Source organism: Podarcis raffonei, chromosome 6 (genome assembly GCF_027172205.1).
Source record: "Podarcis raffonei isolate rPodRaf1 chromosome 6, rPodRaf1.pri, whole genome shotgun sequence".
In the NCBI taxonomy this organism is placed as follows: domain Eukaryota; kingdom Metazoa; phylum Chordata; class Lepidosauria; order Squamata; family Lacertidae; genus Podarcis; species Podarcis raffonei.
The window spans coordinates 68,512,210-68,529,659 of record NC_070607.1 but is presented as its reverse complement, the minus strand read 5'-3'; the positions used below and the strand labels follow the sequence as shown (position 1 = coordinate 68,529,659).

The 17,450-nt window shown below is 41.3% G+C and overlaps 2 protein-coding genes across 2 annotated transcripts in view; one reads left to right on the top strand and one right to left on the bottom strand.

Annotated features, from left to right (window-relative positions):
* The window catches only part of CEP250 (centrosomal protein 250), a 133,247-nt gene that overhangs the window by 114,768 nt on the left and 1,029 nt on the right, over window positions 1–17,450 (bottom strand). Inside the window, exon 2 of the mRNA XM_053393799.1 lies at window positions 2,220–2,292. The gene's annotated coding sequence lies outside the window, so the exon portion shown is untranslated. The remainder of the gene's footprint in view (window positions 1–2,219; window positions 2,293–17,450) is intronic.
* On the top strand, window positions 1,880–16,054 carry FAM83C (family with sequence similarity 83 member C). Its single transcript, XM_053393801.1, has 4 exons — window positions 1,880–3,247; window positions 10,365–10,532; window positions 12,179–12,303; window positions 14,958–16,054. Exons 1-4 carry the CDS (start codon window positions 2,699–2,701, stop codon window positions 15,823–15,825), a joined length of 1,710 nt encoding a protein of 569 aa, XP_053249776.1. The 5' UTR covers window positions 1,880–2,698; the 3' UTR covers window positions 15,826–16,054.

The window sequence follows — 17,450 nt, the reverse complement described above, 5'->3', positions numbered from 1 at the left end:
GCTCATCTCATGTTCTTATTAAAATGAATGCAAACTGCTAAAGCAAATCAGTGTCTGGGGTCCAAAGAGCTTATTGAGTGAAGGGAAGACACGTCAGCCCTGCCTCCCTGCTGCCCAGATTTCTACCCCCACTGAAACCATTGCATCACATCCCAGAGTGTTGTTGGCCTTTAGGAGTAGCTTTGGGGGAAAGCGGGACAAAGGACAAAGGAGGAAACAGGAAAACAGAAAGCTTTGTAAGCCAAAGTACACTTGGGTTACTCTGATTCCAGATGTCACCGTTGAAAAATGAACATTTCTACATGTGTAACAATCGGCAATCACGCACCACCATATTTTTGTAATGCCCACAGTTCAGAAACATTGATAAAAATGCAATCGTTTTAAGTAGCTACATGTCAGTTCTAACTGTCAGCAGCAAGGATTAATTGCTGCTCTCGTATCCAAAGGCAATATGCTTTGCGAACCTTAAAATTAGGTTGTTATTATTAAGAAAATGTATCTGGAATATTAGTTAAATACTAGAAAATACTTCAAATAGGTTTTATTCTCCAACTTGGTGCTGTCTGGATATTTTGAACTATAATTCACATCGTCTCTGACAATTAGCTATACTGGCTGGGGTTGATTGGAGATGTAGTCCAAAACGTCTGGAAGGTACCGAACTGGGGAAGGATGCAACACACACACACACACACATGGAATTCAGCCATGGCTGATCCTTAGGAAATGATCCAGTCAAAAAAAGTATAGTAAAGTTCCATTTACTTCAATAGGAAATATACAAGCATACATTCAACTCTCTCATTGAAACCAATGCAACTTCACAGTGTATATTCTGCCCTTCCTTTTTTGTATTTCTACTACTATTATTACTATTATTAAATTTTATATACCGCCCTGTACCTGTAGATCTCAAGGCAGTTCACAACATAAACGTTTGTTACTAAGTAAAGAACACTGAATATCCTCGGGGGCAATGCTTGCTCCTATGGGCATTTTCATATAATGCATAATGTATGCTATTTATATATCAATATTATTAGCCCATGAGAACAGTATGATATAACAATGAACAAATACAAATTGATCAAGGCTGGCCCTACCATTAGGCAGAGAGAGGCAACTGCCTCAGGCAGAAGGTGCTATAGAGTAGCAATGGCAGCCCTCTGGCTGTTTCTCTTAAGCCCACCAAATGTTCCCTCTTCTTAGCTGGAGGATGCCACTGGGTATGACTCATGGCCTCCACTGGGACCCCTAAACTGGCTTGCTGCCTCAGATGCAGTGCAGGTGGCTATCCCATTGCCAGTGCAGAAATAAGATTCAGTTACCAGTTCAATTAGCTTCTGTCTATTGAATGGGGAGCAGCACCATTTTGACCTTTGCCTCAGGCAACAAAATGTCTTGGGCTGACCCTGAAAGTGATAGCAGAAGCTACTTATGCATCCCCACCACCACCACATTATCAACATTGTTTAGACATATTAGTTGCTTGCTACCTAAAATGTTTTCAAGAAGCTTACATTTTTTAAAATACACATAAATACATAATATCATTTAAACGTCATATCAAACTTTAATTTTCAAGCGAACACCTACAATTCCTTTTTTTAAAAACACCACACGCAGCCCGTAACAGCTGCAGGAAGTTTTAGCAGCACACTAGCACCAGAACAAAATCGACTCAGACTGTCAAAAGCTGAGGAAAAGCTAAGTCTTTACCTAACATCAAAAATATGTCAGTGAAGGAGCCAGACAGACCTCACTGGGAAGAGCATTCCAGAGACAAGGAGCCACAGCCAAAAAGACCCTAACTCAACATCACCCTCCAAGTTTCCCTCAGAATAAGTTCCAGAGTAAAGCTTCAGATGAAATAACCTAGAAATAGTCAGAATGCTGACTACACTTGTCCTAAATCTAAAAACCATGGTTATTAAAACATTGTGAAAAAATAAGTTTGCCTAATACTTTTCTGGTGCACTTCAAAGAAAATATGTGCTCCGGAGACCCTAAACAACCACTGCCCTGCCCTGAATTACAGCAATTTGCAGAATTTATTGCACAGGTGTGCACCCATTAACACCAAAAGAAAAAAAGAATACTAATGTACACTAAAGAATGCACTATCATCTTCCTTCCTATTTCGAGCCTGGCTCAGTGTTACTACATTCTTTTTTCATTTGTGTATAGTTATTATAGTCACATAAATCCACACTGACCTTAGAACAGGTCCCAGCATTCCTCTTTCCTCTCGAGGCATGAGAACTGCCTGAACAGGTTTCAGGGTTTTGACTGCAACAGAGAAATTTGTTCACGGTTAGTTAGGGCGGGAACTTATTTGAGTCTCACTGCTTGAGGAAGCGTATCTAAAAGCAGCTACTGCAGAAAAGATGGGGAAATCCTTCTTGACATTTCCATGAGGAAGGCAACATCGAAACAGGCCCTGGACACCAAAATTTCCAGCAACTACTTCTTCCTTCAGCAGACAAATTGGAACAACCAGAGAAGTTTCCTTCTTCCTGGAAGGAATGGATGTTTAGAAGAGGCTGAGGACAAAGGATACGGATCCTCAGGAGCTAGAGAGTCGTCGTGAGCTACGTTGTTGAAGAACCCAGCAAAAACCAAACAGCAAACGGGAGGACTCCTGACTGAAAAGGCAGCAGAATTTTTCTCAAGAGGGGCAACTCTGAGTACTATCATGTTTGGCTACCCAACAGCAGAGGCAATGAGCTGGCTCCACAGGGGCTATGGGAGCTCCCAAGGGACCACAGGGCAACTGAAAAGCCGTTTGGATGATCTGAAAAAGCCCTGGAGGGTGGAAATCACCCCTTCAATGCTGCAGCATAGCGAGACGGCCAGGCTGGCTGTGGACGCCTTTCTGGAACAGGGAGAAGGTGGCTACCGGCAAGCCATTACTAAGGAAAAGGAGCTGCCATTTCTTTCCACGTTAGATATGGATTACATTAGCCAACATAGTCAGAGCATCACAGGGTCTCCGATTAAAAGACGAGAGACAGGGCTGACGAGAGAAGACAGTGGTGACGGGGCTTCCCTCCTCTCTGGAGTCACATCTGGGACATACTTCCCATTTATGTCAGACATTGACCCCCCAGATCTGGAGCTCGGTTGGCCAGAGGTTCCCACAGTCTCATCATTTGGACAAACAGAAGTCACTTTGTATTTCCAAAGGGACAAGACACACAATGTAAAGGAATTACTTCGGTCTCTGATAGGCAAGGCCAAGACAGTAAGTAGAGCATTTGATATATAATCCAAAAGGGGAAGATGGGGCTGATCATTGGGCTTCTGGTGTTGCACTGTAATTACAGTGGTACCTCGGGTTAAGTACTTAATTCGTTCCGGAGGTCCATTCTTAACCTGAAACTGTTCTTAACCTGAAGCACCACTTTAGCTAATGGGGCCTCCTGCTGCTGCCGTGCCACCAGAGCACGATTTCTGTTCTCATCCTGAAGCAAAGTTCTTAACCCAAGGTACTATTTCTGGGTTAGCGGAGTCTGTAACCTGAAGCGTATGTAACCTGAGGTACCACTGTACTTGTATCTTTGCAAGGCTAGTCCTACCATTAGGAAGAGTAAGTTGACTGCCTCAAGTGAGCAGTTCCCCCTTCCTGTTCCCTCTGAGCCCCATTTCTGTACTTTTCTGTTGGCAAACAAAGCTGCATGTGCCCTACAGTCTGTCCCAGGTGTGGTGGTGGACACCATCCTGTTCCTAATATTGTGGTAAAATGCAGCTGCCTTCTGCATGTGGAGTAAGAGTGGGGTGCCCTTTTGTCCTTCATCTCTGGCAGAAAACTGTCTTTGGCCAGTCGTGGTAGTTTGCTCCCATTTTTATGATATCCTACTTAGAATTTTTGGGTTATAGCCAACACCACTGCTCTGCTCACACAGCAGATTTCAACTTCCACATCTGAACTTCTCCCTCCTTTCATGTGCCCAGCAGTCTCCCACACAGCACCTCTACTTCCAGATGGTTGGGATTTTGGTTTGGATTTGGACAGCATTGGATACAATTATTTATGTATTATGTCAACTCCGTGTGTGTTTATGTGTGTGTTAGTATTTTAGCCTTGTATGAGTTTTTTATCTGATGGGTTACATGACAGGCTTTGACGCTCGATTGTTCAGTATTGTAGTGGGAAGTATGTCATATTTAGCTATTGCAGAAGTGGCCAATCTATATTTTCAACACCATTATAAGAATTCTAGGGGAAGAATAATATTTTGCCGCACACCTTTAGAAATTATTAGATGCACTTTTATTATTCTTTAGTATAAAGTCATCCTTGCAGCCTAGGAGCGAGAACTTCGCCATCATGGAGCAGATGGGTGTATGCATGGCCCAGGTATTATGTGCAAAACTCAAAAACAGAAGCAACATTAAACCGTAAATAATCTCTCCCAGCTTCTGAAAATGTTTTCCCTAAAGCATGAAACGGTAGAGAAAATGGTTATCATACAATCATTAAATTTGGTGTGGTCTCCAAGGACCAAATAAAATGGCTTCCAGGACCATACCTGGCCCTGCAGTCTCCTTTTGGCCATCCCTAAACTGTAGCCCAGAAGAATCTCAAGACAGGAGAGTTCTTTGGGATGAGTCAGTCAAGAAATGTATGTGGAAAATGTTATACCACAGTCTATGTGGCTTTTCTAGGAAAGAACCATGAATAGGATGCCAGGTTCCTGCCAGTTCCTTTTCTAGGATATTTCCTCAAAACTTGCCTCCATAGTAGTTTTTCCTCTTCAGTGTAAAATGTTTGATGTTTATTCTCTCAAAGGAGTAATTCCAAAGTGTTTGTGCATGTGTGTGCTATGTCAAGATGTCTACAGACCTTGCTCTGGTGACTGCTGAAAGTACTTAACAGAGTTTGCAACACATCTGTGAATAGATTTGTTTGCTAAATACATTTACATGTAGATCTGTTATTCATTTGAATAGAATTAATTTCCCTTTAATTGTCTATGACATTCACGCCAAACACTACCACTTTAACAGTCATGGTTTCCCCCAAAGAATCCTAAAAACTGTAGTTTGTTAAAGGCACTGAGAGTTGTGAGGAGGCACTAAACAAATCACAACTCCCATGATTCTCTGGAGGAATATATCAATCCATACAGCCACAGCAGGCGCTGTAAGTCTCCAGTGTGGTTTGGCTTCACCCCCAAGGCGCACTCCTCCATTGTCTCAGATGCCAACAATAATAAGAACCGACAAGAGCTGTGTGACTGTATTGCCTGAGGAAGAGGTGGCAAGGACACATGACGGGTGGCAGGATTAAGTGCACTCCCAGTTTGTACAAATACTTAGTGCTAATCGACATTTATGGTTGAGATCAGTTAATTCAGCTGCTTACTGGAATGTTGTAATATTGGTGTCATTACAAAACCCCTACAGAAATAAGAGTGTGACACTGAAATTAAGCTCATTAGTTGGCAGGGGTGCCAGATCTATGGATGCTAAAGAACTGAATAGAAGAGAGGAAATGTCACTATCACTGTGGTGGGAAAGACACACCTTGAGAAATTAGTATTTCTATTCAATTCTTATAGCAGCTTTGCATATCACAGATTAAGACTGCGCATGTGTTGTACACTTTTGCATTTGAAGCAGCTGAGACAGGACAGTTCCGAGGGTCGCTTACAAACCCATGATTACAAATGCATGTATGCACATGCGCACATGCATGCATATATAATCCACATATCACTTGTTCTAAGCCACTCATTCATTTTATTTGTATGCCATTTTTCCATACACAAAAACATGCTCAAAGCACTTACAACAAAGGAATGGGAAGGCATTTCAAACACTACAAAAACAATTTCAAAATAACATAGAAAAACAATAACATACAAGAAACACATTCCAAAACTGTAAATATAACTAAATGCAAAAAATATGTGAAGATCACTTGTGCTCTAGCTAGCTCAGCTGGATAGAAAATGGTGCTGATAACATCAAGGCTGCAGGTTTTATCCCCATCTGGGACAGCTGCATTACAGGGGGTTGGACTAGACGAGATGATCCTAGGGGTCCCCTCCAACTCTACAATTCTAAGATTCTATGATACTTAAACAACATGCAGTAGCCAAAAGCAAATATAACAAGGGAGTTAGACAATGGGCCTTTTCAGCTCATACTCCTCCTTCACTGCTGTAACTCCTGTGAGCTATGGTCAATCTCCTAATATTTAACTCTATTAACTTAATATTTAATACTCATGGTGAAACAGAAATACTTCATATGTAAAGTATACTGTTGCCAGGTTAAGGCATTTTTAATTCCCTCAGGCACTGTATATAAAATGGATGGTTTCGCTCTTATGGTAAAAGATGTTATATTTGAAACACTGTAATTGAAACTTCCATTATCCTCCCTGAATTTGTTTTAAAGTTGTGGATAATTTGTGGGGTGGTTTTTATTTATGGAGTTGTTGTTGGCTCCACCCCCACCCTGGTATTTCATTAAGTAATTGCATTTTATTGTAATTTACTATTAGGAACCAGTCTGGGATATATTTGCATGAAAGGCAGCATACAAATACTTTAGATTAATCCATCTATTTGATACGAGAAGAACTTTGAAGTACAGGATTCCCATCAGGTCCTGGCCTGCCAAACTGAGTTATGAAACTCCCTCCACAATTAAGCCTTGGGGCATTTCCAGATTGCCACCATTTTGTGGGCGGGATTCAATTGCATACTGACAAATTCAGATTGCACACCAAACCCGCTTGCAAAACAAACAAGCCCTGAACTTTCTGCTATAAGGAGTGTTGAGGAAATGCACTGAAAACTGTAGAGAAACAATTGCTTAATGTGGCTGCTATGTGGCTGCATTGTATACTGCTATGTGTTGGGGTACCAGAGTTTTGTGGGCGCAAGGCAGCCATAATTCTTATAATAAATAAAAGTTAGAATCAAGGTTTGATTAAACTGTGCCAAACATGGAAATTCCTGGGTGTGGCTTCCAACTCTACAATTCTTGGACTTCCGGGTTGGCGCCTCCGGTAATGGCGGAATTCCTCTGATCGGGAGGAATTTGCCCCGTAGGAATTTGGGTCTGGCCGCCACGGCGAAGGCGGAGACCCGTTAAAAATCACAGGCGAGTGAAGCCTGTGAACGTGGGATTTGGCGGGCACCTTTTGCGCCTCCCCTACTCGCGGGGAAACCCGATTTCGGGGATCCGGAGCGACGTGGGGTGAGTGGCGCAGTGCTTCGAATCGTCTGCTTTTTCCACGGAGCGAAGCCGCATAGCTGTTGCCAGAGAGCGCTGACTTTTTCCTGTGGACAATTTGACTCTAAAGTAACTACCCGTGAGTAGAACTGAATCGGGAGAATTGGATCTCTAAACGTCTAATTTGGCATCGTAACAGGGAGGTTTAATACAGGAAGTCCGCCTTCCCCTTTTGTAAATAGACTGAAGCAATGAGGCTGCAAGCTGAAGTCTTGAAAAGCCTATTGTAAAGGACTAAATTTCCATTGGTAAAGAACATTAAACCCCCCCCCCTTGGAGGCAGGAGAAGAGGGGGGGAAGTTGTGAACTGAATATGCCTGCGGGAGACAGCGAAGAGAGTTAAAATACCGCCGCTCAGACCCTGGGAACGGGCTGCTAGCAGGACTGACGTTTTTTGGAATGTTCACTGACAGCGATTAGAACGTTCGTTGACAGCTAGCTAATAAGAGAAATACATTGTTTTTACTGTCTCCGTCTGCTTTCAAAAAGGAACAAAAGTAACTGAAAATTGAAACTAACTTTATTGTTTGAGCTGGGTTGAAAAGAGGACATTACTTATTAATACAAATAGAAACTGTTTCCCTCTAGAGGAAGCCTTTGAAACTGTTACAAGAGCTGGGCTGGGGGAATTTCCAGCTGCAAGATAAAAAGCTGTGAGATTCTGGGACTGACCTTGAATCGGTTAAGTGTTATGGCAAAAGTACCAGCATATTCAAAATCAAGAGAAATGTCGACAGAAGAAGCCTTAGTGGTTGCATTAAGTAAGATAAATGATTCACTGGAACAGCTTAACAAGAAGGTGGATGTGGCAACTACTAAAATTGATTTAAATACAGAAAGTATAAATAATTTGGGACAAAAGGTGAACATCAATACAGAAACCATTCAGAAATTGACACAGGAATCTACTTTGACATGGCAGACTGCGGAGGAAGCTAGGGAGAAAGTTGTTGCTGCTGAACGTAAAGTAACACAATTGGAGAGAGAGAGAGTCCCAGCCTTACAGATGCAACTTGATGACCACAATTTGATGTCTGCTATGACTGAATTTAAAGAAAAACAGATGAATTTGTGGATCAGAGCCCTACCTGAACTGGAGAAGGAAAGTTTGATACATTTCTCCACACAGGAATTTGCTGATTTTTGGGACTTGGACTTGGGTCAAGAAGAGATTAAAATTGTGAGGGCCTTCAGACTTGGAAGAGGAGGGGAAAAAGAGAAGAACAGAATAAGAGACTGTTGGCACTACCAGAAGAACCTAGAAGAACAACAGTCAAGAGTGGAAATTTTTAAAGACGTCCCGAAATACCTTTTGGATCTTAGGTCTAACTACGGAGATTTGGTTGCCCTGTCGGGAAGGAATAAAATCATCTTTAGGTGGGAGTTTCCCCAAGGTCTACTCTTTAGCCTCAAAGGAAGGAAAATAAAAATAAGATCAGCAGAAGACAAAGTAAAGTTTTTTTATAAATATGAAGAAGACTTGCAGAAGGGACTTGGAAAAGAGCTAAGAGCATCGGACAGAAGATCACCAGGTTGATGGACTATAGGTAACTGGCGGAAATGACTGGCAGAATCCGAGACCAGGGAGAAGAGACGGTGGAAGAAGACTGGAAAAAGTTTAAAGACTGTTTATAGAAATATTGTAAAATTAATGAGTGTTAGAAAAATGTTGGAATGAAGTTATATGGCTTTAGTAGAAATGTTATAAGGAATTAAGTACAAATAGATTATTAGAGTATTAAAGGGAAAATAAGGTTAAAATATGTTAAGATAATTATTTGACAGAAAACAGAGGAAGATGGAAAGGAATTGCTGAAACAATCAATAGAAGTGGAATACAAAAAGGGAGGTGTGAGGAGGTCGTTGAAATAAGTGAATGAAAGACAAGATATTGAAATTGTATGATGTGTGTATGATGTGCTTTAAACTGTTTTTGTCTTGTTTTGTTTAGTTTATTGTATTAGTGTTGTGTAATGTTTTTATATTGTATTGTTTTGTTTTCTTTCTTTCTTTTTCTTCTCTTTTCTTTCCTTTTTTGTAGTGTTTAAAAGTTATAAATATTATTTTTTTAAAAAATATTATTTACAATTCTTATTCTGTGATTCTAATGCAGCCAAGATAGCAGTAATGCTGGTTAGTAGATAAGGTGATCTGGGAACAGAAATATGACCTGTTGTGATGGGGATGACCTCTATCTGAAGCACCAGGCTTGTAGCTCCTGACCTAGCATTACACCTGGCTATCCAGGCAGCTGCTGTGGCTAGGAGTGCCTTTGCTCAAGCTGAGAAGGCAGATCTAGCCACAGTGACACATGCCTCAGTCATATCACCACAATGTGTTCTACATGGGGCTTCCCTTGAAGTGTGTCTGGAAATTACACTTAGTCAAAATGCTTTCTAATGCTCACTGTTCGGCTAATACATAAATCCCAGGATTATCTGAAAGACTGGTGCTGCAATGGTATTTTATTGCAAACAACAACACTGCTAAGTCAAATCTAGAAGGGAAAAAAACCACCATGAGTGAACAGCAGAGAGAACACTAAGATGTACCTATTTGTCAGCGATATTGCATAGACTCTCCATAAAAGAGAGCCAGTGTGGTGTAGTGGTTAAGAGCGGTAGTCACGTAATCTGGGTAACCGGGTTCGCGTCTCCACTCTTCCACATGCAGCTGCTGGGTGACCTTGGGCCAGTCATACTTCTTTGAAGTCTCTCAGCCCCACTCACCTCACAGAGTGTTTGTTGTGGGGGAGGAAGGGAAAGGAGAATGTTAGCCGCTTTGAGACTCCTTAAAGGGAGTGAAAGGCGGGATATCAAATCCAAACTCTTCTTCTTCTTCTTCTAAAAAGTGAGTTACCAAAGGACCGATATTCCATACAAAAGAGCTAGTGTGGGAGCAGCCTAGGATAGAGGGCCAGAAGAATCTCTGTGCCAAAGTACTCTTTATCTGCAAAGTACTCTTGCTCTTCCATTTTCCCAAAGCAAACTAAATCACTTATAGAGATACTGGAACTCATTGCTATGCTTTGAAAATAATTTTTAATAGTACAGATGTACTGCTGGTATTTTTTAACATGTCTCCTATCACTTTCACCCCCATCTGTGCAGGTGATTGCGATTATGATGGATCTCTTCACAGACATGGAGATCCTCAGTGACCTGATGGAGGCATCAAGCAGACGGCGTGTTCCTGTTTACCTGATCCTTGATGAAAAGAACTTGAGGCACTTTGCAGAAATGTGCAATAAAATGGATCTCACTATGGATGACTTCCCAGTACGTTTCTAGTTAGTTTTGCTAGTATAGTACTACTAAGTTAAAACAACCTGTGAGAAAATATATGGACATTAAAGGGGGAGGACAGTTATATGCCTGTCATTATAGTGCTGTGAGAGGGGGTGGGGGCTAGAGACCTCTAACAATTCTTAGCATCCTCACCAGACCTAAACCCCAGGCTTTTTTGGAAGACATAACAGTTAAATTTGTATAACACCAATATCAGTTTGCAGTTTTGCTATACCGTCATTTAAAAAAGAAAATTGAATTTTGATCCCTGCCTCCTTACAATGTAGGTGAAGAAGTACAATGTGTTGCTGAATGTTTGTTCAGCTGGATGACAGACAGAAAAGCAAACAGGACAAGTGCAGCCTTTAAAGCAGAGGTTGTGCATTGGCAGAGGAGGCTTCACGTCTCATTTCTACCACTCAGGAGCAGCTGAACACCCCAAGAGCAGAGACAGTGACAATTATTAGGGCTAAGTCACAAAGGCACATACCATGCATCAGGCTCAGTGACACACTGTGAGGTCTTCACCCAAATATTTCCATCCATCCATTTTGGGTGAAACCAGATAGGATGGCAACAGAAACATTTGTTTATATGCCCAGGTCTGCCTTGATCACATATAAAGATGGGTTTAATGAAAGCTCATGCTTGAAGCACATGGGGCCAGAGAGTGAATCACACACACACATCCCTTTTCTTCCATCTATGCTCATTTCTGGTATGGTAACTCAACTGAAAATAAAACTGCCTGAGGGAGCAATAGAATTTAAAATATTTTAAATACAATTGGGGCAAACATGGATTTAAACTTATGGGCCTGCTGGTGTCATGTCTAATTGTGCCCTTTGTCTTCTCAAACTATGTTCTTCTTCAAAGCACTTTCTTCAGGAATTAAAATATAAGTTCTGCCTTGGTGGATCAGACCAAGTTCATCCAGTTCAACAGAATTCTATTTCCATTTTCTAATAATCAAATAGCCTGCTTGTCTACATTATTTAATCTATATTATATTTGTCAATATGAGCCTGATCCCACACTCTTAATAACCATTCTGTATCAGAGATTTTTCTTTTCTGCCACTTTTGGGTTACTGCAATTCTGGCTGTTCGAACGTATTGCACATTTATTGATAAATAGTTATGTCTACAGCTACTATAGCTTTCAAATATCTAAATAGGATTTGAAAGGAGTCAAATGATAGAGGCCCCACAACCGGTTTCCAGTATTTTATAATTTTAGAGTATTTTGCCTCAAAACATGAGGCAAAACAGCTCCTGGTCTTTCATATCTGCAGCAGTTATTATATTTTGAGATATATATTTAAACTGCAACTATGCATCCTCACCTGGGATTAAGCGCCAATGAACTCACTGTGCCCTACTTCCAAGTTGACATTTACTGTATATAATTGTGCTGTTAATCTTCATGGGGTAAGGAAACATGTACATGGGATTTTTTAAAGAAACATTCCCTTAAATCCAAACACACTGTTGATGTAGATATATATATTGCAATGGCAAATTCCAAGTTTCATATTAATTTATACACACTGCATACATATTTAAGTTCAGCACAGAAAAGACGGGACATTTGTCTTTGCTCCCTTTGATCTCTACTGTGCCTTGTTCCCATTTCAGAATATGCGCATACGCTGTGTGAGTGGAGACACATACTACAGCAAAGCTGGCAAGAAGCTTACAGGACAAGCACTTGAGAAATTTGTGTTGATAGATGGCGAAGAAGTCCTTGCAGGGACCTACAGGTGAGATATCATGAACAATGCATGTAAGATATGGCCACCTCTTTCTTTAGGACCTGTGCTATTTTAGGCCCTGTGAATAGGATTGATATGCTTGCTACTTCGTTCATGCAATTTGGCAGTGGGGTATATAAGAACCAAAACACAGCCAATCCTTTGAAATTCACACTTCTCAGAATTTTGCAGGGCAGTTCTTCCATGGAAGCAGATTGTGTTGAGAGTATGACTGACCCAGACATTGTGGTTGAATATGGATCTCCCTAATCTTCTTCCAAGTAAATAGAGATAATGTGACACTGACACAAACATTTATATAAAAGAGATAAGTTTCACAAGTTGACTGTCCACTCATTGATCTTGTCCCTTTCCTTGCTGATGCTATAGCATCTGTATTTCATCATCAGTAAGTGCAGCTTCCTTTTTATCTGCATGCCTCAATTACCCTGCCACACATGCCAATCCCTTGGCTTTGCCTTCAGGAGGAAACAGCCCTGTCTTGTTTTAACTGCAGCCAAGAGGACTTCCTTGTCTGATACAACTCACTCCTTTCCACCCAGATTCATCAACACTTTAATAGCTGCCTTTCCCTTGCCCTCTCATTTTAACTTACAGGAAGCCTGGGAACCCAGTGGAATGTTCCCATATCATGAAGCCATCTCAAAGAACTACAATTCATGCATTCCAAAATGGCATTTTTTTTCTTAATGGCTTTTAAATAGGAAGGGATACTTGGGTGTGGAAGTTTATAATAACTTGGCAGTCAGACTTGTTAATTGTTAAGGGCATTTAGGAACAGGGTAACTTATTGCACCAGCACAAGACACCATTGATGCAGTATTAAAACCCCACCCACTGGATTCTTGTGTTGCTGGGATTAGTTGCACTTCAACTATTCTACTCAGAATCCATTTACCCATTTCCAATTTCAAATAAACCAGACAAAACGGGACAAGTCTCCTGTACCTTTAATATTTATGTAGAAGAGGATGTTTTAGCAATTGCAGCTTGTCATCCAGAGCTGAAAACCTACAACTCCTGAAATCCCTTCTTCTACATCATTATTAAGGGTCCAGAAGTTCCACCCTCCGATGCCACTCTTTTGGGGCTCTTGGTTCACTAACCCTCCTCCTTGCATTTCAATGATCCCCAGTTAGAAGAGGGAGCAACTGATGCTACTAATCTATTCCTGCCTCGTATCAGGTCCTGGATCCACTACCCCATGGGTAGGAAAACTAAGGCCCGGGTGCCAGATCCGGCCCAACTGTCTTCTAAATCCGGTCCAGGAATCAGCGTGTTTTTACATGAGTAGACTGTATGCTTTTATTTAAAACACATCTCTGGGTTATTTGTGGGGCATAGGAATTTGTTCATCCACCCCCCCAAAAAAATAGTCCAGTCCCCCCACAAGGCCTGAGGGACAGTGGACCGGCCCCCTGCTAAAAAAGTTTGCTGACCCCTGCACTAGCCCCTCACCCCAACAATACTTGTGGGATTATTCACATGTTGTCCTTCCCTTGTTTGCCCACAATGCCAGGCCAGTGGGAAATCTCTAAAAGAAACAGTTTCTTTATAAAAATTCTGGAAAATGGCTAACAAAAAAATTAAAAATGCATAATACAACAGTAAATAAGAACAAAAATAAGAACATGATAAAAAAAACTGTAAATCACAGCAGAACACTGTTAACTAATTCAATTCAGCAGCAGGAAACAACCAACGGGAACAGTGAACCAAAAAACTCAAGAGTCCCAAACTCAGAATCTGAAAGATAATTAGAGCGGAGATGGAGTGAGCTTCTCTGACAGGGTGCTGCCATTGTAAGAATGCCATATCGTAAGCTGATGATTTCCACTGTAACCCCAATGGCACACAGACCTGGAGCAAACCTTTTGGAGGAAGATGGAGGTCAAGCCTCCCTGGACACCTTGTCCTCTAAACTAAATTTTAAACCAATATATATGGAGATTAGCTCCAGTAACTCATCTTGAGCAGAAAGTGCTTTACACATGTTCAGGAACACCCATTACTTTTTCATATCCCAGAGCTGGCCCTTAATATTGAAAATAAAGTCCAGGGCTAAACCCTTGTAAAGGATTATTCACATTCTGCAGCAAACACCCCATTTTTGCTTCAATTTCTATTTCTGAACAGTCACCTCTGTAACATGTGCTGCCAACACAGCACCACCTGGAGTTGCCAAGTGGTAGGGCCAATGATATTTCCTTACACTGTAGACTGGGGAGCAAACCAAAGACAAATCTAGGGAATACTGGTGTGGATGGAATGGCCCGCAAGGTCTTTTTCTCTGACATACTGAATATATGACAACAACAACAACAACAAACAAACAAACCTACCAGCTTTTCCCCCATATCTGTTACTAGGATCTTATAACAACCATGAAATATAATAGCTTGGCATATTCAGGTAATAGCTTCAATTATTGCCCAACAAACCTAATGCTTGTGAACTCATCCTGAATCACTGCTCCTCAAACTGCTCCACCCATTATTTTCATGCACTGAAATAATACTGATGTGTTCAGCTAACTATCCTGTCCAATGCATTTCCATAGTATCCAAATAGATAACTATTTGAAATCAGAGTTATTTGGTATATTGATGATTCACAGGGTCTCTGAATCCTTTCCTTTTCAGTTTTACGTGGCTGTGCAGTCAAGTCCACACTGGCCTGGTGACACACTTCAAAGGAAAAATTGTTGAGGACTTTGACAGAGAGTTCCGATGCATATATGCCGAGTCTAGATCTGTGAACAAACTCAGCATCCCCAAAGCTGAAAAATCCACAACCTCTCCCCACAGGTTGTTGCAGAAACTTGAGCCAGTTTCTAAGCATATTCAAATGAATGAGAGCGAGACCACAAGCCCCTCAACTAGCCTCTCAAATTCAAGCGTAGTAAGCGTAAGGAGATCACCATATCTAGACCTGACAACTTCTAATGCACACTGTGAAATTAAAGAATGGACTCCCGGTGAAACAAGAATGAATGTTTCAGGCTTCCTGGGACTTAATGACTTGAAATACCAGCCCAGGGAGCTGCTGGACTCTAGCTGCAGTGCATCAGCTAAATTAAATGATGCACCTAATCTACTAAGACTTAAGACATCTTTGCTGTCAACATCTTCACCAATACTAAGCAACAACACAAGAAATGGGCACGATTTGAAGCTTCTGCCTGAGAGTATAGGAATGAAAGTCAACAAAAAGTTCCCTTATACTGTTCAAGCTATGGAAGATGTAAACAAAATACAGAAGGATGAAAAACCAGCAACTCATGGCTACAGCAGACTAGATCTCAGTAACAAGCCTACTAAATCAGTACATTTTGAGCCGAAGACCACGGATTCTAGTTCCTATTGCTCCTCTGATGATGTGCCAACGAAAAACAGCAGCAAAATACACAGGGATGAAAAAAGAATGACTCTTGGTCACAGTAAATTGGATCTCATTACCAACTATAACAAGTCAAAACCAAAGCTAGTTCACAGTCGATTTGAGATGTAATTTTGTATTATCATTTTAGCAAAAACATATGACCTGATTGAAATGGTTAATTATATCTGTAATAATACAAAAATATGGAAGTCCCAAATCTCCCATTCATAGTTGGGTGTATCACTTAGTTTTAAAAAACAAAAAACCTGAATAGTCTTAAAAAGGAGTCCAGAAATATAAACCCATAGCTATGTGACAGCTATAGGATGAACTCTTGATATTGTAGGGTGCTATAATTACTGTATTTTTCGCTCTATAAGACGCACCAGACGACAAGACGCACCTAGTTTTTGGAGGAGGAAAACAAGAAAAAAATATTCTGAATCTCAGAAGCCAGAACAGCAAGAGGGATCGCTGCGCAGTGGAAGCAGAAATCCCTCTTGCTGTTCTGGCTTCTGGGATAGCTGTGCAGCCTGCATTCGCTCCATAAGACGCACACACATTTCCCCTTACTTTTTAGGAGGGAAAAAGTGAGTCTTATAGAGCAAAAAATACGGTAATATAAAGGATGGCATATTCTGAAAGCTGGAAAAATGGTTAATCTGTACTTCTGCACCATTGCATAAGTAGTGACTCCTGAAATAATGGGTGGGGTTGACTAAATCTCTCATTTGTAGAAGTTAAGAGTATTGAATCATGACTAGGAAGTCTCTTTGGTGAGATTCATTAGGGATCTTGAACCAACTGCTATCTCTCAGCAAAATGTAGGGTTGTTGTAAGGGTAAATGAGGGAGTAGAGTGGACCTGTATGTCATCCCAAGCTCAGTGGAGGAAAACAGGATAAAAATGTAATCAATCCATAAAAAAGTAACATGAGGCACACAAACCACCCACTTTAAAATACTGGTAGAGAGACTTCAGTGCAGCTTGTTAGTGGAATCAGAAGAACTCTCTAGTCAGAGCTGCGAGAAATCATTGCTACCAAGGGGAAGAGTTCACAGAGGTAAAAGTTGTAAAGATCAGCAGAAGCCAAAGTAAAAGCTATGCTCCCACCTACTCCCAGTTGTTACTTGCCCACTTCTCTTTCCTTCTCCCCCAGAAATGTCAGAGTCAGGGCTGACCCACACATGAGGCAAGGTGAGGCAGCTGCCTCAGGCAGCAGGATCCACAGGGGCAGAATATCTGGCCTCCAATTAATGCATTGCCTGCTGCTGCCGCCACAGTAGCAGCAACAGCTACGGTGCACTCTGTGGAGGCTGGAACTGCTACCTCGGCAGCACCCTCCTGGTGAATAGAAGGTGCTCCTGGTCTCCTCCCGCTCTTGTTCCCAATATAGGTCTTTATTCCCCCCTTGTTCCCAATGTAGATCTTCACTCAGCCATTCTTCCATGGTGGCAAGGAGGTGCCATTTTGAGGTTTGACTCATGTGCCAAAATGTTTTGGACCAGCCCTGCATAAAGCTATTAATTCTAATGGAGGAAGCAGCAGATAATATGAAAAATGCTTAGTGGTAGGGGGATTAGTCATATGAAATTATGCAAAGCTACTGTATAAATCCCAGTGCCTTGTCAGTCATAGGTTTTGCTCCTGTAAAAATAAATAAATAAATCTGCTCTTGCAGGAAGAAAACACCGAGAATACATTGGTTTGCTTTGATTGTATCTCTGAAAAATGGCCTGTGAACCCTGTGATGA

Excerpts from the sequence above, each read along its gene's own strand:
- FAM83C (XM_053393801.1), top strand. The coding sequence starts at position 2,699 with ATGTTTGGCTACCCAACAGCAGAGGCAATGAGCTGGCTCCACAGGGGC. Across the intron at positions 3,248-10,364 it reads TGATAGGCAAGGCCAAGACA|GTGATTGCGATTATGATGGA; the intron begins GTAAGTAGAGCA and ends CCATCTGTGCAG. Across the intron at positions 12,304-14,957 it reads GTCCTTGCAGGGACCTACAG|TTTTACGTGGCTGTGCAGTC; the intron begins GTGAGATATCAT and ends TTTCCTTTTCAG.